The 27,699-nt window shown below is 31.3% G+C and overlaps 1 protein-coding gene across 1 annotated transcript in view; it reads right to left on the bottom strand.

Annotated features, from left to right (window-relative positions):
• LOC139523132 (nephrin-like) overlaps nt 1-27,699 on the bottom strand; it is a 57,308-nt gene that overhangs the window by 12,960 nt on the left and 16,649 nt on the right. The window contains exons 5-11 of the mRNA XM_071316931.1: nt 10,034-10,330; nt 8,563-8,907; nt 5,988-6,299; nt 3,958-4,065; nt 1,421-1,439; nt 989-1,068; nt 27-48 (exon numbers count right to left, since the gene is read on the bottom strand). Coding sequence (XP_071173032.1) covers nt 27-48; nt 989-1,068; nt 1,421-1,439; nt 3,958-4,065; nt 5,988-6,299; nt 8,563-8,907; nt 10,034-10,330 — 1,183 coding nt within the window. The remainder of the gene's footprint in view (nt 1-26; nt 49-988; nt 1,069-1,420; nt 1,440-3,957; nt 4,066-5,987; nt 6,300-8,562; nt 8,908-10,033; nt 10,331-27,699) is intronic.

Raw genomic sequence — 27,699 nt, 5'->3', positions numbered from 1 at the left:
AGTAAATTAATTATTTTATACTCAACTGTTTATGCTCCACATCTGAAACTGTAACAATACAATGTTAATAAATAGATTTACAGCAAAAATATATAGTATAGTGTGGAAAATAACAGGGTTGTGGGTTTAAAAGCCTTTTTGGTTTATTAAACCATACACCGGGTTTTTTTGGGGGATTGTGTTGCTCAGTCATTAGTTTTTTATGTTGTGTTTTTGCATACTGTTGATTGTCTTTTTGTCATCTTTTGCCATTCCAGTTTCAGTTCGTTTTTGACTAATGAATTCGAAAATTCCTTTGGTATATTTCGGCTGTCTTTAACTTATAATGATTCTACCAATATACTGCTTTAAATGAATAAAAAATGTGTAAACAAAAATATTACAGATTTTATTTCAATTATTTGTTACATCTTTTCAAGTATTGTGTTTGTAACATTTCAGTAGCGCCTGCATATGGTAAATACTATCCAGGTAATGCGATATTCAAGAGTTTGTGTTTCCTATCATAATTTTATTATTAGAGAGTTGCTGTTTAAACGGAAGCTTTTGAACAACGGTTTCAAACGAAAGATGAAGTCATCTCTTCAAGAGTTTTACAGACTTCATCATGGGTTAGTTGACCGTTATGAAATATGTGTGTCACAGATTACCACAGGATGTGTTCATATATTTTGTGATCACAATCCAATCCTTTTTTTCTCGATTATCACATCGGCGATTGAGACTTTTCACCAGATCAAATGTTGCATGGGTAATACAACAAGTGCCACATGTGGAGCAGGAATTGGTTAACATTCCTGGTCATCCTAGTTTTTTCCTGGTTATAGTGGAGTTCATAATATTAAGTCAGTAATTTCCAATGTAGTTGTTTTTTTCACTTATTCATCTTGTTGCTGTATTTTGATAATTATTGTTTTGCCATGACTAATGAGTTGTAAATGTTTCCTTTATATTATCCACATCTTTATTCATCATTACACTAACTTACCACATTTATTTTCAACTTCTTCGTAGTCATCTCCTTTTGGTATGTCCTGGAAGCCAGTGTTTTCATAATATTTATCATTTCTTAAAAAGAATTAAGCAATGATAGAAAAAATAATTTCCCACTGTATAGCAAAGATTGAATTACAATAATTATATCAACATATATAGCAATATTTAAAAAAGAAAATGAAATACGAAATTTTATAAAATATCATTGAACTGGATTTCATATCTTATTTATTGTCCACCTTGAATCTTTTCTGTTATTATTTATGATGATAAATGATTTAGGAAACAATGATGATGATGATGATGATGATGATGATGATGATGATGATGATGATGTTGATGATGATAATGATGATGAAATGAACTAATGTGAAACTCTATTAGTGCGGTTTTTACTCATTTGGAAAGAAAATAGCCTACTTACTGTTCTGTTAGATTTTTCCCTGTAATTATAAACAGCATCACAATGTGTAATTGCAAATTGAAATAGTACCAAACAATATTAGAAATTTGAAACACTATATAATAAATAGAGAATATCATATGACTTTTTCAATATCACACCTGTGTCAACCCGAGACACCAATATAATGCCAAGAGCTCTGCTCGAGGAATAATATTGGTTGAAGGTTGATACGGTGTGTGATTTTGGAAAAGCCATATCGTATATACTTTATTATATACATGTACAGCTAATCTCTCTTATATATTTTTCACGATCCATGACGGAATACATATAAGGGGTTTTATAAAGCTTTTGTAACCGTGACTGATATAGATTACGTGACGTCGTACAGATAAGAGGTTTCATTAAGCCTTTGCAACCGTGACTGATGTCGATATCATTATGGATGACTGATACAGGACGAGTGTCATCAATTGTTGTACACAAACAATTTACATGTATTCCCTTCTAAGTATATAATAAATGATAATAAAGGATGACAATGAGCGTAAGCTTTCTGACTATCGAGAGACAATAATCTCAGGAAATAAACAACATACTGAAGAAACTGTACATTAAAGTCACTACTGATTTTAATTTGGATGTCCGTTTTTCATGTTTATTACGATTCTGTGTTCTTTTCGTGCCAGTACTTTTATTTTATTTTATACAGTAACCTTTAACTCTATCAAATAATCAAATATTCTTAAAGATAAGCATATTTTATTATTGGTTGGAGTTAATGGTATAAGTATAAAAAAATAAATCAATAACGGGCACGAATAGAGCACAAAATCATGATAAACATGATTATCGAACATCCATAAGTCAAAGCACGGTTTCCAATAAATGGTGAATCAATATATTGTGTACTTTTTTTTTTAAAACGATGTTTTTCGGTATTTTAGAAAAAGGATGGTTTCTGCCTAAAATCTATAAAAGATGGAAAAATGAAAATAATACCCAAACGTCATCAACTAACGATAACTACCAAATGTGTTAAATGTTTAAGTAAACTTAAGTTTGAATTTTAATCAGGAAAAATAATAACCTTAAACAGGACATCATTGTATGCATTGAAGCACATTTCATTGAAACTTGGTATCGCCGTGGTTGTTTCTTCAAAAGAAAGATCTATCGTTTTGAAAGGAAATTACTCGAAGGACGTATGTTAAAAGCTTTATTTTTATTGATATAAGAAGATGAGGTATGAGTGCCAATGAGACAATTCTCCATCCAAGTCACAATTTAAAAAAGTAAACCATTATAGGTCAAAGTACGGCCTTCAACACGGAGCCTTGGCTTACACCGAACATCAAGCTATAAAGGGCCCCAAAATATTACTAATGTAAAACCATCAAACGGGAAAACCAACGGTCTAATCTATATAAAAAATGAGACACGAGAAACACTTAAGAACCACATCAACAAACAACAACTATTGAACATCAGATTCCTGCCTTAGGACAGGTGCAAACAATTGCAGCGGGTTTAAACGTTTTAATGGTACCAAACCTTCACCATTATCTGAAACAATGGTGTAACATCTCAATATAAAAAGACACACTATAAAATGTCAACTGCGATATATCAATATTTCATTAACTTGTTATATCCTTTGATGAAAATCACCTTATTTACAATTTCTTGTTCCTGTTTGCGGAATATAAAGCATATAATCTGATATAAATCAATTTTTTAGATGTTTTTTTAATGCGAATAATGCGACAGGATGAGTATCGCAATAATAAGAACTCGCATTCTGATATCAGATATATACACACAAATGTAACTGTATGCAAATATTCTTTTAATTGCAACAATTAAACTCGCATGTTTGTCCTTTCTTCAAAAATCGCAATTATCAATGCACGCATTTGTTTCTGAAATTACAGTAATAATAGCCATACGATGGAGCAAAGGGTATGTAACTGCTGAGAAATGGAGAGTAGACGATTGGAAAATTGAAATCATAACGTTTTTTCATAGATTTTAGTTTGAAGTTGTTTATCTGTGTCAATTTTGGGAAAGTTCAAGATATGATTCAGAAGTAAACCTTCTCCGTTATGTTGTATCCCCAATTTCAGCTCACATGGATATATGAGATGCAAACTCTCATAAAATAACTTTGCATAATACAGTGAAATATTTTAGCAATGTTAATAGAGAAACAAAACTATGACAACTGTGCCGTTAATATCAGTGTGTTTCCTTTTAAATATTGTTTCCTGTCAGAAAAAAAGATGACATTTTATAATAGTGTTTAAAATGTCCTGTACCAAGTCAGGAATATTGCAGTTTTTATCAAATAGTTCGTGTCTATGTTTGTTTGAGTTTATTACTGTTGCACTTCAGTGTTTATGTTGTTCCTTTGTTTGACTCTTATAGTTGAAGGTTCCCTAGAATTTAATTTGTAACCCGGATGTGATTTCTCTCAATTGATTTATGACTTTTGAACAGCGATATACTACTGTTGCCTTTATTTAACTTAAATATATGTTTGACTTAGTTTATACCTTGGCGCCTTTTAAATAATATTATGGCTATAACAGAAACACATGCAATCACTAAAGTAACAAGAACACCTGATACGGCACCAATGACTGCACTTGATGTTGTTGGTTCTGTAATGATAAATGACAAAATTGTCGATAAGAAGTTTGATTTGATAAATTGTACTTTACAGTACCACCTACAACAGAAGTATACAGTTTAATAATTTGCCATCAATCAAAGCTTTGTCAAATGAATAAATACAAAAAAGAGAAAATACCAAGTCCACAAAAAAAGGACAATACCATGGTTAAAAAACGGCGAAAGGACAAACAACAAAACAAACATCACATAGAAAACTACAGATTGAGAATTTATTTTGATGGTCATAACAATGGAAAGCGCCATGACAGCATAGATAATAATACAAATATTTGTGCTGATTATTTTATGATTTATAAATTATTATTTTTGCGACGGCTCTTTTAAAAGAATAAAAACAAAATGTGTTTTTTTAAGTAACTTTGAAAACAAGTCAAACTGTGCGCTTCTGCTCTCTAATGACTCTCCTACTTTAATAATTGGGTAAAAACGAATTTGATAAGTGGTGAATCTGAAAACGCATCAAACAATAGCCTGATAATAACTTCCAAGAAGCTCTTTATTGTAGTTCCTAAGAAAAATGCAATGAACATTTTATACAAATTCATTATGTGTTAGAATCTATAAGAAATCGATAAACAGGACATTGGTGAGCGATGAATCTGAAAATGCATACGACAGGAAGTCTGATAACAAATTTCAAGAAGCTATAGCATCTTTGACAAATTCGTCAAAGACTTCATGCATGCCAACAATGTGTTAGAATATATAAGAATTCGGTATATTGGAAGTTAAGGGTCATTGAATATGGAACTGTATTACACGGAATCATTTTCATATGAAGACTGTTAACAAATTTGGGAAGGTCTGATTTTTAGTTCCTGCTAAAAATACAGCGGGATTTCATGTAACGGACGGACAGACAGACAGACAAACAGACGAAACAAGTATACGCCTCCCGACGGAACGGGGGTGTAATAACAATCATTTATCATTATAGCGATCATAATGACTTACTATTTAATGACAAGTAAACGCATTTCAGGTATTTCTATATTACCGTGTATTTACCTTTGGTCTTTTTTGGGTGGATAATTTTGTTATATCATGCTACTCGCTTGATATTTAACTATCGTTCGAAACTAAGGACAATGTAATGTTAACATTAACGACGTCATATGCAAAATAGCGATGAAGAGATTATCAATAGTATTTCGATCAAATTGTAGCTGAGAAACATGCACACTCTCGTTTGAAAAACCATCGATAATCTAAAAGTACAGCATTTACGTTCTATAGTTCTACTTTTAAGTACTTATTCTTATTGTTTATAACTTTAATTTATAATTTTGATATAGGGGTATTTAACATAGATAAATAAAATCGTATTATAAAAAAATAAATATATGCCTTTTTGTGCTTCTTTGATACATATTGGTTTATTTTTATAGTGATTAAGTTTAATTTATACCACAATGTTGACTACTGTACCCGTATTTTTGACAATTTTACCTATTATGTCAGTTCGTTTTGTTTACGCATTTATGTCAATATAATGAAATTTGATGCTACTGTCATACACGTGAGAGGTTTAACTAGCTATAAAATCAGGTTCAATCCACCATTTTCTACATAAGAAAATGCCTTTACCAAGTCATGAATATGACAGTTGTTATCCATTCGTTTGATGTGTTTGAGCTTTTGATTTTGCGAGTGGATTAGGATCTTTCCGATTTGAATTTTCCTCGGAATTCAGTATTTTTGTTATTTTACTTTTTATAATTGGTGGTATGCCGGTATGAAAAAAGAAATATAACCATCCCCTATGACAAATAATTGTACATTCATATGGGTGGACCCTTCTGCGATGCTTAAAATGTATTTGCGGTCTTATGGTTAAAATAATTGGTAATCTGATTGGATAAAGAAACGAAGAAAGAACATGTTGTACCTGCATTTTTAGTAAAAATAATCAGAACGTCTGTAACATTACTTCTTTTCTCTGCTGTATTCTCAGCATACATTTTCAGTTCGTAGGCTTGTACTTCCTTTAAGTTTCTTAATTTATACGTTCTCCGTCTCTTTAATTCGTTGATATCTTCCTCACCAACTATTACAGTAATCCACTCCAACAATCCTTGGACTCTGTATTGCATGTAAAATGTTTGTTTATATCCACCACTTGAACGTGGATCCCATTGAACTGTTACACTTGTGGCTGCTGAATCTGTCTTGCTAAAATTTCCAGGTGTTTCTGGTACACCTAAAGGTTACATATAAACATACATGTAGATTACTATCTCTCGTAGTATGTATAGAAAATGACAAAGCAAGGCAAATTAATGTGCATTAGATGCATAAGTAGTTCGAATCTCACAAACCCCTTTAAAACCTGAGAAAATCGTATGATCTGCGAAAGGATCGCGACAGTATGCTAGTTCCCTGCTATGAATGTTACGGCCGCCATGCAGATCCACACTCAGTAAAAATATGATAATCGGGAATAGGGCACAATGAATATTTTTGAGGTAAGACACCTGTTTAGGTTAAAAGACCACGAAATAATGTCTCTAATGTGTTAAAATATGTATACGTCGTTGCCACATTGACAATTTACACACAATTATAGTTTTCATCGTTTTAAACTAAGTTTCAATTAGCAGACCGTCAGTTTATTACGTATACTATTGTTTGCAGACTTAAATGTATAGTACATGTCCGAATTGTATATCTAATTAATTCAGTATTGTCTACTTTGTTAAACCATTATCGTGAAATTTGTAAAAGCTGACTATATCTGGGAAGATAAAAACGTTGTATTCGAATTCGTTCAAAAGGCATGAGGAAAGGTTTGACGAGGCTTATATATTTTTAACACTCAAAGATGATGTTTTTGCAACGTTAAAGAGGGACGAAAGATACCAAAGGGACAGTCAAACTCATATATCTAAAACAAACTGACAACTCCATGGCTAAAAATGAAAAAGACAAACAGAAAAACATAGTACACACGACACAACATAGAAAACTAAAGAATAAACTGTGTCGTGATTATACCGATAGTGCCCGAGCAGATTACAAAATGAGATTCATGAAATATCTGTTCCCGACTTTGGTGACAACATATATATAATATTTTATGTAACTTTGCTTTAAAAAATTTACTGAGAAGCATGAGTTTCGAATCCCGGTGAGGGAAGAACAAAACATTTGTAAAAGCAAATTTACAGATCTGACATTGTTGGGTTGATGTTTAGACAAGTTGTATATACATAATGTACACAGCCATGTATCACCATCACTGCTAGTGATCCGATGGTTAAATCTGTTGTAGAGTTGTCACTGGCTCGGACGTAATCAATTATAATAATGTTTGTATGTGGGTGTGTTTGTGTGGTTGTGCGTTTATATGATCGTGGTTTATAAGCATATTAATTTGGATATAAGTATATGAAATACATTTCAATTACCTGTCGCATTTTATAATTACTATTCGATTAATTGTATTATTAGGGACTAAAACGACTTGAAAATTGTTTAAATTCTTGCACTTTATGTCTATTTCTTATAAGTGTAGTTCTTAGAACATTTGTTCTTTATCTTTATCTGAAATAAAACTACCGCCTAAAATCTTTTTCATTTTAAACACATAATAGCATTAAGGGGGTTCGAGGGTATACATCCATATTTTTTTTTAAATATGGGATTTCGCTATTTTATTCTATAAATGAACTTTATCATATATTTAATAGAAAAATTTAAAAAAATAAAATGGTGTCACCGTTCATTTAAGCTCACAAACTGCCTTCAAAAGAAGCATGCATTTTTGTTAAGGTATTTTTTTCTGTTGAACTGATTGACGAAATAGGGGTAATATTGAAATAAAAAAAAACTTTATTACAGAAATCGATTAAATTTGACAACTATTTAGTTTAAGTACAGCTTATTTGATAAAAATAACAAAAAAAAATATAGGTCACCGATGACTTAAAAAAAGATATTTCAATTTGTATTTTTGCACCAAAGGGAGATAATTTGGAGCTTTTTCAATGATGTAAACATTTGAAAAGTCATCTGGGGCAAAAATGAATTGATTTTTTTTTGTTTGTTTTTTAACCATATCATAAAGAAACTCATAGTTTTATAAATAAAATTTGTAATGAAAAGAACAATATTTGAATTGCTGAAATTTTTGTACCCTCGAGCCTCCTTAAGGTAAACTTTGAAACAGCAGATGAAGGTGGAACTGACAGACAAAAGATTCAACTAGAAAGCAGCTCCAGTAAATCCTGAAAACACAGATCACAAAGTCTATGTCTTGAAAACATATGGTAATGTATCTGCCGTTACAATAATAAAATCACAGATCTTCAAATCGTGCACAATCATTCATTTTACAAATGAAACCCTAAACCTTAGTTCTATTATAGAATACTTTTTTCAAACCACGTCAGTTAAAAAATTACGGTTAACTTCATAGAAATTTTTGATATTTGTTAGTTATTGTTCTTGACTAATATACTTACTAGATGATTCCAAAGAAAAAGATTTTATTATGTTTCCAAATCCACTTGTAAGGGTTAAAGTATAAATGGTGAAGTCCTCTGCTGTCAAGCCATACACTCTCAGTGTAACACTATATCCCTCTAGTTGTATGTCTTTTTCATGAAAATTATGACTGACAATAGTAGGATAACTTGACGATTCGTATTTGATTAAATTTTGTGTTGTTATTGGTTTTCCATTTCGAGTCCATCCAAAACTGGTGAATTTTGGTAAACTATATACATTGACAGATATATTTACAGCTTTATCAAGTTCGCCAAAAAATTTAAATCTTTCATTGGTGTCTGAGCTAAACACTGGTTGGGCTACAAATTAAAACCAGATATTGGAATGAGTATTTACATCATATTAATTGTTTACAACCCGTTTAAATGTTGAATAATTTTTAATGTGTTATGTATAATACACTACCAATGCACTTTTAATAAAATTCAGAAGATGTGGTATGAATGCAATGAGACAACTCTCTAGGCAACCATACGGCATTCATAATAAATCAGAAAGAAATACCATATAGTCTTTAGCATACCTTTATGTTAAGGGCCGGAATATTTCTCCATTATTTAATTTTTTTAGGAGATGGGGGATGTAATAACGCTTGTGTAATATACGTTTGAAATGCAGCTATACAATAATTTACATCAAAACAAATATAAATCATACTTTTTGTATTGTTGGTTACAGTTCCATTGACATGATTTGTGTCCAACATTTGTGCTTAGATGTAAAATTCAATGTTCAAAAGTGAGATAACTAGCACTGTTATGTTTAAATTCGATAGCAAAATTTCAGAATCTTGCTTTGTTTAGGAACTGTTTTGCCTCATATTACTTATTAAAATTACGTCATTCTTAACCTTATCTACATTATGCAATGTTTATGAAATAATACGTTTTCATGAGTATATGTCTCAAGGCAACATTACCTAACATATACGTACTATCAAGCATAAAGATAAAGCAATTAGTTAATCTTTAGAAAAGTGAGTAAATACATGTATGATATAAGCGCATTTCCATAACAAAGACAAGTCTTCATGGCGAAATAATCTCTTGGATTTCTCGACAATTATTCAAGCTACTTGCAACTGAATATATATCCTGTACTTGTAAAACCATTTTGGAAAAAAACCGTAGTAGATTAAAAAAATCCATAGATTATGATATAATATCAGTAAACAAAATAGCTTTTATATAAACACTAATTAATATATTTATCATGTCACAATCGCTTTACTTTTACCTGGAATTTTTTTTACACGAACAGCAAGTAAAATCAATTACAGCAGATGACCATTGCAATGATATTTCGTGATATAAAAGACAATATATAGTCTTGTCAATTTTGTTAGTATACTTTTAAAAAGAAATTTTAATAATGTACTAGGGTAAACAAAAGAATATCCTTATACTACAAATTACTCGACATTACCATTTACAGTCATAAATCCAGATCCCGTCTGTTCAAACCCACTGTCCTTGTCTTTAATACCATTACTTGATGTACACACGTATATACCAGTGTCCTGGTATCTTAGTATTGGTGAAACATCTGGCAGTTTCAAAGTTTTATTTCCATTAAACTCTCGTATAAGCTCTCCATATCTGGACTTTTGTTGCCACTTATGGTAGATATAATAGTCTGGGTTACCATTATGATTACATGTTACTGTTCTGACGGCATCATTCTGTGTATATGTAGGACTGTTAACTGCTATGTCTGGAGCATCTGTGTAATAAAGAAATATAATAACGATATCATTGATTATGTGATTATTTGTAGACGCTAATATTGCTGTATGCATTCCAATGTTTTGATAATCAACAACAGTACTACCATTATATTGATGGGAAGTGGGTTAACCTAATGTATCCCCTAAAGTTCTTCCATTTAGAATTCGGCTTTTAGATGATATGCAAAGCTCTAATTCACGTTTTCCGGATTCATCAGTCTTAGTATTCTTTTTAGTACAATATCTCCTATAATGTACATTATCTGCCAAATATGAATTAGGAAGTATATTTTGTAAACTTTTAACATGATCAGATGAAATAAAATCAAAATCATTTTCAATAATATGGACATTTAGGTCCCCCATAATGATAGTTTCCCCTAAATTTGAAACTTACTCAGGTCTTGTTCTATCTTCTCTATTGTTGGTACCTCACGTTTTAGAGATTAAGAATAGCTAGACTGTATTGGTGAGTTGTAAGCAAAACAGACAAATTGATCAGATGAATGTGAAACAAAAGTTTTACTTAGTTTTGCCCACAAAACTTTAGAGCAATTACTTTTATTAATGTAATTCCTTTACTAACATTAGTTCTGGCATATAAAGCCATGCCTCCATGACTAGCTTTACCTTTCCTGGGATGACCAACCTTTTTTAATAAGGTATAACCTTTCAGACATATATTCCTTATTATCAGCCTTTGTTTCTAATAGGCATATACTATCTGAATTTATATTTTCACAAAAATCAGGGTCATTAAGTTTTCAATATCTATTACCATCTTCCCTGTAAAACAAACCATGAACATTTCAAGAACTAATTGTTAATTTATTTTTTAACATTCTTTGCATTATAAGGGATTCAACAGAAACCTTCAGAGTTAAAATGAGGGATTCATTTTATCTTTTTTTTTAATGTGTATCCTTTTAATTTTAAAAGAAAAGAAAAAAACCGAGAGAGAACACTTTATGACTAAAAAAATTAAGACAATTGACTAGATACAAAATGAAAACAAAACAAAAAAATGAAATAAAATAAGATATATCAAAGGTACAATAAACAATACAATATAGTAATTGTATATATATGTCAGTAATACATAAATATGGTGGGACTAGTTAATTCTTGGACATTTGAAGGACTGCAACAGTGTTTACAACCATTTCGATTATTTTCATATCCTTGTTATCTACAAATCTGTGGTTAACATTAATATTTCTCATGTCGTGCTTGTTCATTTGATCTTTAGCATAGCCATCATAGAAACCATGGTTTTGGTAGTTTTTGTTACTGATTATATTATTTGTTGGTACTTTGTTGTTCTTTTTGTATGAAGGCCGCTTTCCATTTAGAACAAAATGTAAGGTCTTTTTTAAATTTCCTGCCAAAACTCTTGTTCCTTCGTTAATGTTAATATGAAGACCATCTTTGTCATAAAGATTCAACTTGACATTATATGATGTTCTGTCCAGAAAAAAGTAAGAGTGTTGTCACATCATGTAACATTTTTGTTGTCTCTTATTTTTGAGTAGAATATTTCATTAAACTGACAAATATTTCTAGCAAGCCTAGTTGTCCTACATGGTAAAAGCGATGAGATAATTATTCTTGTGCCAAGTCTTTGAAGATTGTCAATGATTTCTACATATTTATCCACTGTGGAATATACCACATCAGGTGAATGTCGTATATCATTTGTTCCTACGTGACAAATTACGAAACTGTCAGTCAGATCTTCATACTGTTGAATATATCCTTCAAGGTCTGCTAATGTGGCGGTTCTTATAGCCAAATCCTCCAACTGAAAATATGCTGCCAGCCGCTTGATATCAATGAACTTGGAAAGTAACTATGATGAAATATAACCCTTTTTTAACAGGGTTTTGTTTGAGAGTTGGAAAATCAGCGAATGACACTTTTTTTCTCCTGAATCACTGAATTCCTTGATGCTAAACTCTTTGAATTGTGATGCAAATTTGACTGGTGTTGGAATCCAGACGTTTCTGAGCATGACTCATTTATTGATTGCACTCCCTTCACTGCTGACCATTGGCCTCCTAATACATCTTCTTTTACTGTTGGAAGCCTATCATATAATTTTTCAATTGTGGCGTCTTTTTCCTGCAGTTTAGCATGTTGTTCATGGAGAAGAATTTCTAGTTCAGTTTGTTTTTCAGTGAGAACTATTATCTTATTTTGTAGCTTTTCCTCCGCTGCCTGAAACACTTCTTTTGTTTTATTACTATTGCTCTCCAATTCCGTTGCTTTACTTATGAGTTGACATTTTTCTATTTCAAAGTTTTCAATTATTTTCTTCTTGTCAATATCTGATTCTTGTATTTTTTCACGTAGCATTTTAAGCTCTCTTGCATGGACTTGTTTTAGGGTTTCTATAGACTCGGGAGATGTTTCAACTTTATTCATTTATTTTAGTACAACTTTCACGATATCATTTCTTAGCCCTTGGAGATTCGTACCGAGTAACGTTTCAAAGTTTTTTTATAGTTGAATGTGCATTGAAAATTTCCGATGACATATTTATCGTGCTTTCTTCTAAGATAGATAACCTCTGCTGAATCTGAGAAAATTCTGAATGTGGTTCATTTGATACACTGTTGTTTGAGTCTGTATGTATTGATAGTGATATTTTCATTCTTTGGCTGCAGTAATGTGATTGGAACATTTTTCGGTGGAGTTTTAAGTTCGATCTGATCTTCTTGTTGTAAAATTTCTGAATTTGTAGATAAGTTGTCTAAAGGACAAGGTATGATAAGAGGCGTTTTTGGCCCCCTTCCCAAATAAGTTTATATATACGTCATTGATAGCCTTAGTATAGAAACTATTCAAAACTATGATTTTTTTATGTTCCGGTGAAAGGAAGGTTGCCTAGCAACGGTTTAAATAAATAGCCAAATTATCACATATGCATTGCTTTCTCATTACACATTAGCATAATTCAAAATAATATTGTTTGTTCAACACTAACTTGAGTTTGCAAATGGAAAGGCACTTCAATTTCAGTTTAAAAATGCTTAGCAACAACCTAGCAACAAAAATTTTTCCTAGCAACGGTTCAAAAATTTGTAATTTCGGCCATATGAGGTATAAATATAGCAATATTTAAAGATTGAGCAACTGTAAATGATTTTTCTTTCATATACATAATGTCTGAGTCATCATTACTTTTTTCAAGAAAATGAAATTGACCATAGCAACCTAAAAGTTGCTTAGCAACAGCCGAAAAAGATAGAAATTAAATTGAACTACAAAAAAAAACCTTTTGATTTTTAATAGTACAAATTAGAGTAAAATAAATTTAGATTGGTTAATACATGCAAGAATATTTAGCAGGAAGGAAATGAAAGCAAATCAATTGTATATCATGCTGATAAAAAGATTAGCAACCAAAATAGTGCTTAGCAACGGTTAAATAATTATTTTTTTTGTAAACTGAAGTAGGTTTTTGGCATTATTATTATATCTTGATGATGTAAATATTAAATCATATGCTGTTACCAAAAACAGGGTTGAGATCTCAAAAAAAAATGTTTAACCCCGCCGCATTTTTGCGCATGTCCCAAGTCAGGAGCCTCTGGTCGGGTTGTTGTCTCTTTGACACATTCCCCATTTCATTCTCAATTTTAGTATTAAACAAAAGATAACTATCAAGGAAATGGTCGGTTTATTAAAAAAAAAAGAATAAATACAAATCATATTGTCACATAACAATTAGTAAGTATAAACATTAACAAGTTAATAGGTAAAATAAACAAGAATGTGTCCCAATTATAGTATACCGTGAAAATGGGACAACATCTCTAATTTGGCGTTAACATTAGAAATATCATATCATAGGGAACATGTGTACTAAATTTCAAGTTAATTGGACTTCAACTTCATCAAAAACTACCTCGACCAAAAACTGTAACATGAAACGGGACAGATGGACGAACGGACGGACGGGCGGACGGATTAAAGGACGGACGGGCGGATGGATTAAAGGACGAACGAACAGACGGATTAACGGACGAACGAACAGACGGATGCACAGACCAGAAAACATAATGACCATAACTGGGGCATAAAAAAACTTAAAGTTATATAAGAAGTGGTACACTTATTATTCATAAATAATAGTTGATGTTATGAATATAGCATTTCACATTTACATGATGATTACCGGTACATTAAAAAACGCAAATGGATTAGAACAACTATTGAAGATTCAGTATCAGATTTATACAATATGTATAGCAAATATGCATAGCCTGTACAATGTCATTGTTTGTCACTTAAAAAATCGTACACTGTGAACTTTTTAACACTTAACACAATATTTTAAAGACTGAAATGCTGAAAACAAAGTTCAAAGGTTTTCGTTGAGGTCAGGGTTTAAGACGTTAAAACTCATTAAGATATGTAGACGAAAGAGGCATGGACATCTTTAAGCTTCTCTAAAAATTCATTATTTCTACGATATATATCCTAAAATTAGCACATTGATCGCCGGTGTATAGTATCATGTGCAATCATACTTCATCTCCTTATCTTATCCAAAATGTTATGCTTTTTTTTAATGAAACAGTTGTTGGTAAGCAGTATTTCATGAAACCCCAAAACATTCGAATTTGATTAGAAACGTAGACATACTTCATTAAAGGGTCTCGGTGGCCGAGTGGTCTAAGAAGTTATTTCTGTAATCACTAGCCAGTCAACACTGAGGTTGTGAGTTCGATCCCCGCTCGTGCGGGTGCACTCGTTTTCAACCTTAATTTTCCTTTCAATGTTGATCTATTTATTATTTTCATTCTGAATGTCTTCACTTGCAGGACTGCATGTCCAGCAAAAAGGTTTCAACTTTCAAGATTTACAGCCGATTTCATTGAGGGTGAATCCAAAGGTAAAATCTTTGGTAAGCTTGCTTGTTAGCTAAAACGTGAAGTCATTATTATGTCAGGTTTACTACCCTTCTTTCGAAGTAGCATAGTCCATCAGACATATAGATTGGTAATCTGCTGGACTAGTATATTCTTAAAGGAGGGAAGTTAACCTGACCTAACAATGACTTTATGGTTCATCTAACAAGCAAGCTAACTAAAAATATTACCTTTGACTTCACACTCAATGAAATCGGCTGTAGTATTCACCAAGTTCAACCTTTCCGGTATTGAATAAATATTTGAAGTGACTAAAAAAATCTCATTTATTGCATTAGGGACATTAAACTGTAGTACTAGAAGTGCAAGTTGTGCCTTCAATAGCAAGTAAGAGGGAAAACAAAAATACCGGACATTTAAAGAATTTAAAAAAAAAAAATCAAAACCCTGTATACATATACACACCTCTATTATAGATAAAAAGCTTTTTAGGTCAAAAACTGAAGGAGATAGCTAGTTGTATATGTCCGGACAGAAACAGACGAACGGACGGTTGGATGGACCGACAGATCTAAATTAACGAACGTGCTCGACATTTTGTTCCTTGAGGGGAGGGGGAATGTGAAATAGAATTAAGAGGATATAGTTTACATGTACATTAAACAGCTAGGTAAGAAGTACCAGTGAACTCCAGGAATCGGTATAAGTTTGGCTTGAAATTTTGTCACTCACTTACACAGAACTCCAGACAAAACAAAATACACATTCGAAATGGCAAACAAATACACATGTTTTTTTTATTTTCGCGCATACTTCATAAGTTTGTTTGCCATGGGTCTTATCCAATTTGTATTTATGCAAGTAAAATATGTTAAAAGTAATTTCGCTATAGCATGTTTTATTTGATAATCCATATAGGATCTGAGTCTATTGAATGCTACGTGTATACTTTTATTTTATGATAACATCTTGTCAAAAGAGTGCTCTGACACATATATAAGAAAAATTATTGGTGTATCGATATCTGAATAGGCTGGAAATACATAATTTACAGTATAGTATAAGTGTAGTTAACTTAATTTCAGTATCAACTGCTCTTTACCTGGAGTTATGTTTATAATTACATATCATATTTTGGATTTAATACTAACTGCACTTGCAAAATGTATTAGTTTAGTGCTGTACGCAGATTTTAGTGTATCAACAAGTGATTTGAATATTCTTATTTGTCTGTTCAATTTATTACTAAGCTAAGGACAATGCCCTTGTGAAGTCTTAATCCTTCAGAAAACAAAAAACAAATGAAATTTTTTAACGACCTTGACTGGCTATATAGCCCTTGCACGGTCGGTAGAAAACAAAACGTGCACGAAATGGCTATGATACATAAATCTATTTTTGCTGTAGATGGTTAAATAGAAAACTTCAAAGTGCAAAATATATAGGTTTTGATGGAATAATTTTCTTCAGAACTACAAAGAGAGTTTGAATATATTGAGAATTTATTATAAAATTCATTTGTAAGATTTCGTTGAATATTTGAAAATTATAATGAATAAAAATTAATTCACCATATTTCAAGGGACACAACTCTGTATTTGGCTGCACAGTGTTAGACTATTTTGATCATCATGGGTCTAATTTCACGTACAACATATTTCTTTAAGAGAGTGACATGTCTTGATGACTGCATACGACATAAAAAAAAAAACGTACGTGATATTCTGATCAATTATGGATCCCGGAATAATTTCGTACCCGTGCCGTTCACTTTGACGTATTATAATGACTTGTCAAAATATGTAAACAATCGGATTATTTTTCAAATTTTTAGACATGAGCGCCAACGTAGACCATCATGATATTTTATTATGTGAAAGATACATAACAGTACAGTTGATGGTTGAAAATTTCAAGATGGTCTACGTTGGCGCTGATGTTAAATTTTGTCTCCGAACATGACGAAATTGTAGATTTTTTACACTTTTCGTCGTTTAGGGCTTTTCAAGGTCTCAGTTTGAACATATTTGAGTACATAACACCTAAAAATAAGGTTCTACATGGACGATCAGATACTGCAGTTCATTACACAGGCGTGATGGGTTTCAACTTCAAAGTTTAAAAATTCTGGAAAAAGGGGGGCCAGAAACGGCCCTTATCATACCTTGTCCTTTGTAGAAAGGATTTCTGAATTTTTAGATTGGATTTCATTGATTTCATTGACAGGTGCACTTTTTCGAATGGTATGGTGATTTGTGGAAAACTCAATATCATCTTCTCCGTTTTCAAATCGGAGACGTTTTGGAGTGGTCATTTCATAACTGGAAGACAAGTTTTGAACTATTTGTAATGTTTTTCCAATTTGTTTGAGCACCACTGTTTGAAGAATTTCCCTTGAATCATTATTTTACCTGTGGTCAGGTACACGATAACTTTGTACATTAATTTAGCCCCTTCATAATCCCCAACACTTTCGGAAGACTGTACTTCAATCTCCGTTTGTTCTGTTATACCTTGTGTAGTGGAGTCATGCCATTCTACTTTTACTGAGGGGTAATTCTTGTTACCTATGATAATCAATTGTCCTAATGCGTGGAGCCAGAAATGCATTCTTTCACGAGATGTTATAAATATTGTGCAATATGCGGCTTTCCTTCATAATGTAAGGTTTATTTTTTCGAATGGTATAAGCATTTTATTAGTTGTCTTTTGCGCCTTCTTATAAGGTGCTGATGGTAAGGTATGTATTAGTTTTCAATTCAGATAATTGGTACCGGTTTTCATAATTCACCGCCATTTTCTTTGTTTACAAATTGATATATATATAAATAGCTTCTTATCTACTGATTAATCCCATCAGTAATGTCGGAATTTAGTGATATCTAAAATTATATTACATGAAGTTTGTTTCTGATGATTATCCCTTGTAATGTTTGCTTAATAAAGCATTATCATATGTAAAGTTTCTGCTTGCAAAAATAACGTGTAGCCGAAGTTTTCATCGGAAGTCCAAAATTATTTTTTTTTTAAATGTATGTGGCCGAGCGAAAGTTGTCATGAAGGATTCAAATCGTAAGTATTTGATAATTGGTGGTGAAAATATTTCAAATCAAGTGGTTTTGAAACAAATAGCAATGATGAACGGATCGAAGGACATTGGTTGCCAATAATGGGATATTTTATTTTATTTTACTTGGTAAAGAAGAAGCATTCTTTTTTAGTGATGTTAATAAGGTAAGTTGTAGGTAAGGAAAGTGCTGGTCTTACGAACTGAAGATCAATAATATTGCCTAAGATATGATGAAAAATAATATTACGAAATCCAAATGCAGGAAATAGAAATAGAAAAAATATCGTTTTGCACAAAAATGCCAAATAAAATAAGAAATATAGCCTTTTTTCAGTTTAATTAATCTTGTTCTGTAAGTTTCAAAGACCGTCTTTTAACCATTACCTTTGAAATTGCCAAATATTATTTTGTTTTCAACCTTGAAATTCTATTTCCAAGAATATTCACTATGTCTGACCTATACAACTGTACAATCAAGTCAGTATAGGTCAACAATCCGGTCAATGCAATGGATGTTTTTAATATATATGAATTTAAATTTGAAGGAATTGCTACAACTCAGTATCAATTTTTCGGATTTTAGTCCAAAGGAACCCAACAACATGTGGTTGATAGACACTTTTTCACTATAAATGATAGATGGCTAATGATTTATGTGATGACATTGACATATGTCTATTAAAGAACCCCACCGTATAATAGGTTGCTAAGCACTTTTCACATAGCCTTGGTTCTTTTCTTTTGATCATTGGACCAAATAATGGAAAACCGTCCTTAACATTTTTCCAATTTGGTGTATGCTTATTTTTATTACAATTCTAATGTGCTGCTGTTCGAGGCATTTTGGAACAAAATGAAAATAATATTGTTTTTGTTAAAGTTTGATTCAAATGGCTTTGCTAAACAAAATGAAGTAAAATCGATAAAAATGAATAAGAAACATAATTCTTTCAACACAATTCTATATTCATATAAACATACAAACATAGTATCATTGCAACAAATCAATATCATACTGCTAGAAATATTTTAAAAGAAAACCTATTAAATGAAAAATATTCGTTTCATAAACAATAATAGACTCAGTAAGACGAAGAATTGCTGGAATCCCTGTACTCCTTTATTGGTATAAAAGCAAAGATTCACAACAACATCATATGCTGTATGAATTGAATTAAAAATATGTTATATCTATCCAAGCAACCTTTGTCATGCAATTATCTTCTGCTCTATGTCAAACAACTTACATGTGTTTATTATTTTATTAAAGTTCTCAAATTTGAATAATTTATGGTTGTCTATATTACCATTTTATATATTTTGCCTATGTATTACATTACATTATTCTTAAAAATAATTGAAATATAGTAAATAAAATGTGTATAATTATTATGTTCCTTTGCAAATAAAGAAATTCATTATGAAAAAAAAAGAATTATTTTGTATCAGAAATATAAAATTTAACTTTATCTTTATCAGAATTTTGATTTTGGTCTACGATGTTATTCTCGTACATTTTTGGTTTAAATACTCCAAATTTGTCAGATCTGCCAAAATTCCAAGATTGGGATATTTTCAGGCAATTACAATTGTGGTGATCTGTCATTTTATTTTTAGAACCCTTAAGTACATATACTATACAGTGATACTATATACACTTGATTAATGATTGACAAACATTTGAAATGGCTGTGCTGTAAAATAAAATCAGGGGAAGTTAGAACTACCTCTGTGAAGAGAGGCTTAAACATCCGAAGTCGTAGTTTTCGTTTGTCCCAGGTATAAAAACCAACACAAAAGTGCTTAGGTAATCAAATATTTTTTTATTGATTCACTTCAATTCATTGGTAAAAATTAGAGCTTGACATATTGTATTGATTATATCTTTCTATTGTTTAAGTCTATCTATTGCCTTCTAGGTTGCCTTTTGTTTTGTTTTGATTTGTTGTCATTAGATTGCACGCCCCCTTAAGAACATGTGTTTGTCCTAAACTGTTTTCTGGTTTGAAATAAAAACGAATTTGCAGCTATTTTAAATCAACAGAATGATTTTCATGTTATAAAGACTGTCATAAAACTGTTTGGCTTATTTTATTGATCTTTGACCTTATTTCCTGCTTAGCAGATTTCATTTGAGGATTTATTTAGTATGTTTTTGTTGGACGTATCCTTTTCCATCATAAAAAAAAATATAACTTGATGACACAAAGAAACAAAAAAGACAGGGCCAAAGATGGTCTGAAAGTATTAACAAAAAAATATCAGACTTTGAAAAAATATAGTATGTATCGTTATATGTTCAAAACTATAATAAAAGTTATAGGTCACCACGCTTGTTTTCAAGCTACAGAGGGTGGAAAAATTACACATATCTTATGGATTATCCAGGGAAAAAGCATCATAATGTGAATAGAAGGAAAACTAAATTGTAGAATTTTGTATTAACATATGAGACGATGGCTTTCGTACAATGCTTTCAGAACATTTAGAAGATAAAATTGTGTCACCGTATGTTTTTTTCTGCTAAAACATAAGATGGAAAATGTTTCTCTAGATTCCTTCTCAATTGTATTATATTAAAGATGGAGGAAGACGTCCATATCATCTTAACTGCCATAGGAAACGTCTATGCCGACGGTTACCTACTGTTATCCAAAAACGAGTACGTACTACTAACCGTGATCTTTACAATAGTATTTCGTCTAGTCGCACAATTCATGGCTGGCATTGTGTGCATAAGCAATGATCAGATATGGCAACTAATTTATTCACACATCATTCTTAGGACTTGGTGCTAATATTGTATCGTAGAATTGCAGAATTAAAGAACTCAAAGCTTACGACTCCTATTGTCGCTCAAATATTCATCCCTGATTTAACTCGTAAGCAAAATACGGAGGTAATGTTAGGCGAAAAAGAAGCCTATTGACTAGAACACAAGCGCATATATCAAGTATATAATTCACAGCTACGATAACGTTGGATACCAACTATAAGTAAGAATTTTCAAATACGGTTCAGCGATTTTACCAATAAAATAAGTTGAAAAAGCTATTTTTCTTGTTAGTCATTTGGTTTATTGTGTAATTGTATTCTTTTAACGACGCATTTAAACAAGCTAGAAAGAAAAAAGGATATTCATTTTTACATGTAAAATCCACTTTTCATACACAGATATTGTTTGATAGCATACATCTCAATTATGCCATTAACAATAATTATCAAAATGTCATATTTTCCATAAGAGAAAATAAAGTCATGTATCCCCATTATGAATCGCAATAATGCTACGTAGGAACAATATCAGAACTTTCCATTAATATTTTCTTCTAGAGTTATTGAGATGTGCACCCATTATAGGGAAATATAATTCATCTTCCACCTCTATATTACATAGGGGCACCATCTATTTTATAAAGCTGTCTTATTATATCTACCACATGCAATTTCTAACGTGCTGTTACTTATTCTTATATATTTTAGCGTAGTTTTTAATATCTTTTTTTATCTACATTTGATAAAAGTATTCGTTTTTTAAGAAAAAAGTACATTGTTTTAGTCCTAACATGAGAACAATTCAAGTTGGAGAATAAAATTTTCATTCTTGAAGTAAATCGATTAGGTAACTGATGGTTATATGTATAAACATTGTATAGTAAAGACTCCTTTGAGTTTAAGATATGCAGCCAATATCATCAAGAAGACTTTAGAACCTGAACACAAAAGGGAAACATTCCAAATACAGCTACATTTACTGCCTCTGAATTAACTCCAAGTAGAAATTTTGCAAATTTGATTTAAATGTTACTGATTCCATTGACAAATATTATGACGCAAGTGTTTTGTTGTTCTTTACGATATTTAGTGATTATATCTCACTACAATAAAGCGTAATTGGACTAACACAAGAATTAAAATGTTTCATATGGGAAAATATATCTGTCTCAATATGACGACGTTACAAACTGTCTATAGGACAGATCACTTAATACATAATTAAGGCAGATTCACAGTATACCGCACTTGGATTGTACAATAGCAGTTGACAATGGGTCTAGTTCTTTGCCTAAATCTTCAAATTTTGAGGCAGATTTGCAATTTATGTGACAGACTGCTGATATGTATTAAGAAAAATAGGTGATTTTTTGCATTATCCAAAATCTTTAAAACCAAACCAAGTATTTACGTTTATAGAATAAATTTTTCAACTAAGCCAGTTTTGGGGAGGTAATTCTTATAGTAAAATTTTTATACTGGAATAATTGTGAAATATTCATTTTTTAATTGTAGCAAGAAAACAAGTTCGGTGACCCCATTTGTAATTTTTATTTTCTTAGAGCATATCATAAAACCCATCTTCTCATATTTTATTTCAAAATTCTATCTCATAGATATCTTTTTATTCACAAAAACATGTTTTTTTCAATGAACAATATATAAAAATTGGGCAATTTTGCATGACCTGTAGCTTGAAAAATAGCACGGTGACCCATATTTTTATTACAGTTTTGAAAAAAGCATTGAACAATCTTCAGTTTGTTAAAGTATAAAAATCAATTCTATTTGAGAAAATATATACCGATGATCCACCTTGATAACTATTATCTTCGACCGGTACTGTACGTACCAACGTAAAACTGCAACGTTACATTTTCGTAAATTTTCAAAGTCTTCACATCGGAAAAAAAATGCAAAACTCATTATGAATTCGTGTCTACCACCACATGTCGGTAACGCTACGTCTGTGTATATAAAATTATATTGAAGAATAAATTTAGAGTCATGTTTAGTACGGTATCAAGATTCATTGGTGTCGATCAATTCAGAACTATCTAAGGTTCCTATATCCCTTTGAATTTTGCACTTTAAATTGTTGCGTTTGTTGAACAATGGACAAAAAAACAGAGATAAATAATTTTAGAAATGTTTATAAAAATCATGTCAGTGTCATGTAATACCTAAAGGGACTAACAGTCGGCCAGCAGAGGTATATACCTGATTTCTGATTTACAACAAAACAAAAAACGAAAATAACAAATTTGACACACATCAACGAAGGAATCCTACTGAATGCCAGAATCCTGACTTAAAACAGATACATATCGGATATTGCGGGGTTAAATTGATTATAGTCCCCCTTCTAACCTTGGAAAGTGGCGTAACAGAAGAATACAACTCCTCGTTAAAAAAAACTGTATCCTTTGACGTCTATCCACAAATAAATCTAGAAAAGGACTTCCATTCATTCAACAGTTCTAAGCTTGCGTTGTACAAAGTAATGTTGTTGTTTGTAATTATGCGTATTTCAATTCTTTTTAAGGGCATCTTAATCTTAGTTACCTGTTATTCCGATTTAATATGAACCGACTTTGACATATTTTAGAAAGAACATAATAAGACGCATTTTTATTCGGAATAAGCATGCATTAAAGTAGATTATAAAACTATTTTTGTATTAAAGCCCAAAGTTCTATTTTCATAAAACAAAATCGAAGTTGCCAGGTCTACAGGGTCACAATATAAAGCCGCAGGCCTGAGCCCTCATAACAAACAAACACCAATCTGAATACCATATGAAAACTATATGATACGATACCAACTTTTACGTATATTTTCCTCATAAAATTTCACTTCTTACAATCGTTTTTGAGAGAATAGAGCTAATATCATAAATATTGTTTTTCTGAAAGTAATTCACCAATCGGGTTATAATATGGATATGAACTTTGATTTTAAACTATTCAGAGATACTACTGTGCATGCGAAGTTCTAAAAAATAGTAAAATATGAGAAACGTTTTTTATTTTTATCAAAGTTTAAGAATATCAACATTCCAAATTTTCGAAATTGTTGAAATTTTGAAAATTCCACCAAATAATTTAGTAGTTTAGATATTCAACTAAATTTTGAAAGTAATAAACTTAACGCGTTTGGGTTACCTGTAAAGTGTAATGTAAGAAACAGAATAAAACGAAACACACAAAAAAACAAAAACAAAAGAAGACTCAACAAAACAAAACAAAACAAAACAAAGCAGACAAACAAACAAACAAAAAACTAAACTTAACTTGGTGCACTTTGGGCTGCTGTCTCTTTGACACATTCCCATTTCCATTCTCAATCATATTTTGACGTAACGAAATGAAACAAAACAAAACGAAATATGACGAAACGAAACGAAAATAAAACAAGAGGCAAACAGGATGAAAAAGGAGAAGAATTGTTTTAAAAAATAGATTATATCTTAAAAACGTCGACTTAACTTTAAAAAAGAAACAATTTGATTATGATCATTCCTAAGAAGGAATCAAAAGAAAAAATGTTTTGAAGAATTTAAATTGCAAAAAAAAAAGAAGAAAGAAGAAACTGTTTTTCTTTAAACAAATCGGACATCACATGAGATATAACTTCTAAAACTTTTGAGGTATTAAATCTATCAAAAAACAATATTTCCGAACCTATTTTAAGCTGCATTAAACAGATTAATTTTACTCACAATAAAAACTATCTTACAGAAACTAAGCGTTTCAGATGATTTATTCAGACAAAAGGTATTTTTGGTCGGGTTGTTTACTGCCAATTAAAATTGTGTTTGTTCTACACTTGCTTTATAAAGTTATACTGTTCATATAGGAGAACAGTTAAAACTGACCAACTCGCAATAATCGATATAATGTGCTAAAATTCAGTAGTTTGTAAAAAAAATACTGAATCAATAAAAATGGTTCATTACACGTGTATTCCCTAAAATTTGAAGTCAGATTTTTCATTTTGCTTTTCGGCTTCTTACTTCCTCATGTCGACAGATAGAATCATTGAACGCACATTTTGAACGTTTTTCGTTAATCTTTTATCTAATGCATGACGATCATATATTGCCTTTTATTATTAACTTTAAGTCCGCGTATTGGTATGGTAGGTGAAAAACCGAATCAGAAGTGTCGCAATGAATGTTGTGCTCGCCTTGAATGTGGGTGGTTGTGGATTGGATTGCAGTCGGATCAAATCATTTTATTCATCTGCTGTATACTAGGCTGCGCATCCGCTATACACGCTGCCTTTAAGAGTTAGACCAAATATTAGTAGCTTGGAGTCAAGATACTTTTAAGAGGTAGACCATTTATATCCAACTCAGCGTGAATTCTTGTGAAAGATAAATACATAAGCATATCTCATAAACACTTTTTCCAGCCTGAATATTAATGTAATAGTTGCAGCGGTACATTAAGTGCCCTTCTATCCATATGTTGCTGTAGTCATTTTTAGTAATGCGTGGCATCAGTTGTAATTACTAAAGTAGTACATGGGCAACACCATGTTAATTATCATGACGGTTCAGTTGTTATGTAGTTTTGATAATGAAATACTGTTCTGTGTTATCATGAGTTTGTGTATGCGATGTTTTCTTTCTTTTGGAAAGACTTACAGATGCTACGCCTATCCGACGTAATACATTTTGAAAAAGAAAAACACATTGCTTAACAAAATTTGATTGATATAATGTTTTAAAAGTTCACATCACCTATACACATATTAGTAAGTGACCAATTGCAAACTGTTTTGGTTGCTTTTTGTAATAGAATCTTATTTTTCGTTTATTGTTTTGACATACTTTAGGCCGTTGGTTGTCTCCTCTTATCATGTTATGTAACACGGTAGGTAAATTGTATGGCTGCGATCGTATTTTTTCAAGCGATATTAAATGCAATCAGATCGATTCACTTCTATTTCGCAAGTATCATGGTTTTATTTATGACTGCTCATCTTATTTTGAATACCTTACACATTTTAAACACAAACTACAAATATTTTCTTTGAATTTCATTTTACATAAGACTTTCTTGGCATTTTAAACGGGTTTTTTTTTCATTATAACTGTTATTTAGTGAAGAATAATATTATATATTCCCATAAAGTCACAAGCCATTGTTCAACTACTAAATTGTCTATTCTTCTTACCAGCACATTTGGTACAATTAAAAACCTGATAATAAATTGTTCAAATAAGGCCTTCGAAAATAGTGGAATAAATTACTTTTGGAGTGTCAAGAACTCGTTGGAAGTACTTGATAAATTGCATGCTTATATTGGTGATTTTGAATCTGTTCATAGTTTTGATTTTTCTACCCTGTATACCACATTGCCTCACATTCTCATTAAGAAAAATTTCACACACCTAATTAAATGGGCATTCAAAAAATCAGAATGTGAATATATATGTTCAAACTCTTTTAGGTCATTTTTTAGTAGCAATAAACAAAAACACTATGTTAATTGGACATGCTTTGATACTATATATGCCCTTGAATTTTTACTAGATAACATTTTTGTTCGCTTTGGGGATTCCGTATATCGTCAGATTATCGGAATTCCAATGGGGAATAACTGTGCACCACTTATTGCGGACCTGTTTTTGTATTGTTATGAGTTACAATTTATGACTAAAATAAGCAAAGACCCATCGAAACAACATCTTATAAACAAATTTAATAATACTTTTAGATATTTGGATGATATTTTGGCTCTCAATAATGACGACTTCAGTATGTATATTAAGGAAATTTATCCTGTTGAACTTACTTTAAATAAAGCTAATACTAACAATGACCACTGCCCTTTTCTCGATCTTGATATCTATATCACTAATGGAAAGCTGAATACTAAAATTTATGATCAAATGGATGATTTTTCATTTCCTATCGTTAATTATCCGCTTTTAGATGGTGACGTTCCCTTGTCACCATCTTACGGTGTTTATATATCTCAACTTGTACGATTCGCTCGTGTATGTAACAATGTTTTAGATTTTAACGAGAGAAATTTATGTATTACTGAAAAATTATTACACCAGGGTTTTCGATATCACAAACTAGTCAAAACATTTACTAAATTTTATCATCGGTATAAAGACATCATTCGTAAATATAGCTCAACATGCAGACTTCTAATACATTCAGGTATTTCACATACAATTTTTTATGGAAATATTCTTTATAAAGCACAAAGGTGTCAGGATTCACCTCAGAAACTTACAAAACCTTTGAATAGACTTATTAAGAAGGGATATAATTACAATACTGTTGTCAAGTCATTAAAGATTGCATATTTTGGTGTTAATATTGAGTCACTGATAAGGTCTTTGCATCGGAACTAAACACATTTATTCTAAAAACAGTTGTTGGCATGACACGGGTTATGTTCTTCTCATATATGTTATGATGGTATGATACTAAACCCCTAACGGGAAGGATTGTGCCTGATGTTTCAGTCAGTTTAATTGAAGTCTGGAGCTGGCATGTCAGTTAACTGCTAGTAGTCTGTTGTTATTTATGTATTATTGTCATTTTGTTTATTTTCTTTGGTTACATCTTCTGACATCAGACTCGGACTTCTCTTGAACTGAATTTTAATGTGCGTA

Source organism: Mytilus edulis, chromosome 5 (genome assembly GCF_963676685.1).
Source record: "Mytilus edulis chromosome 5, xbMytEdul2.2, whole genome shotgun sequence".
NCBI lineage: Eukaryota > Metazoa > Mollusca > Bivalvia > Mytilida > Mytilidae > Mytilus > Mytilus edulis.
Note: the sequence above shows the minus strand (reverse complement) of the source record. Positions and strands in the feature narration are given on the sequence as shown.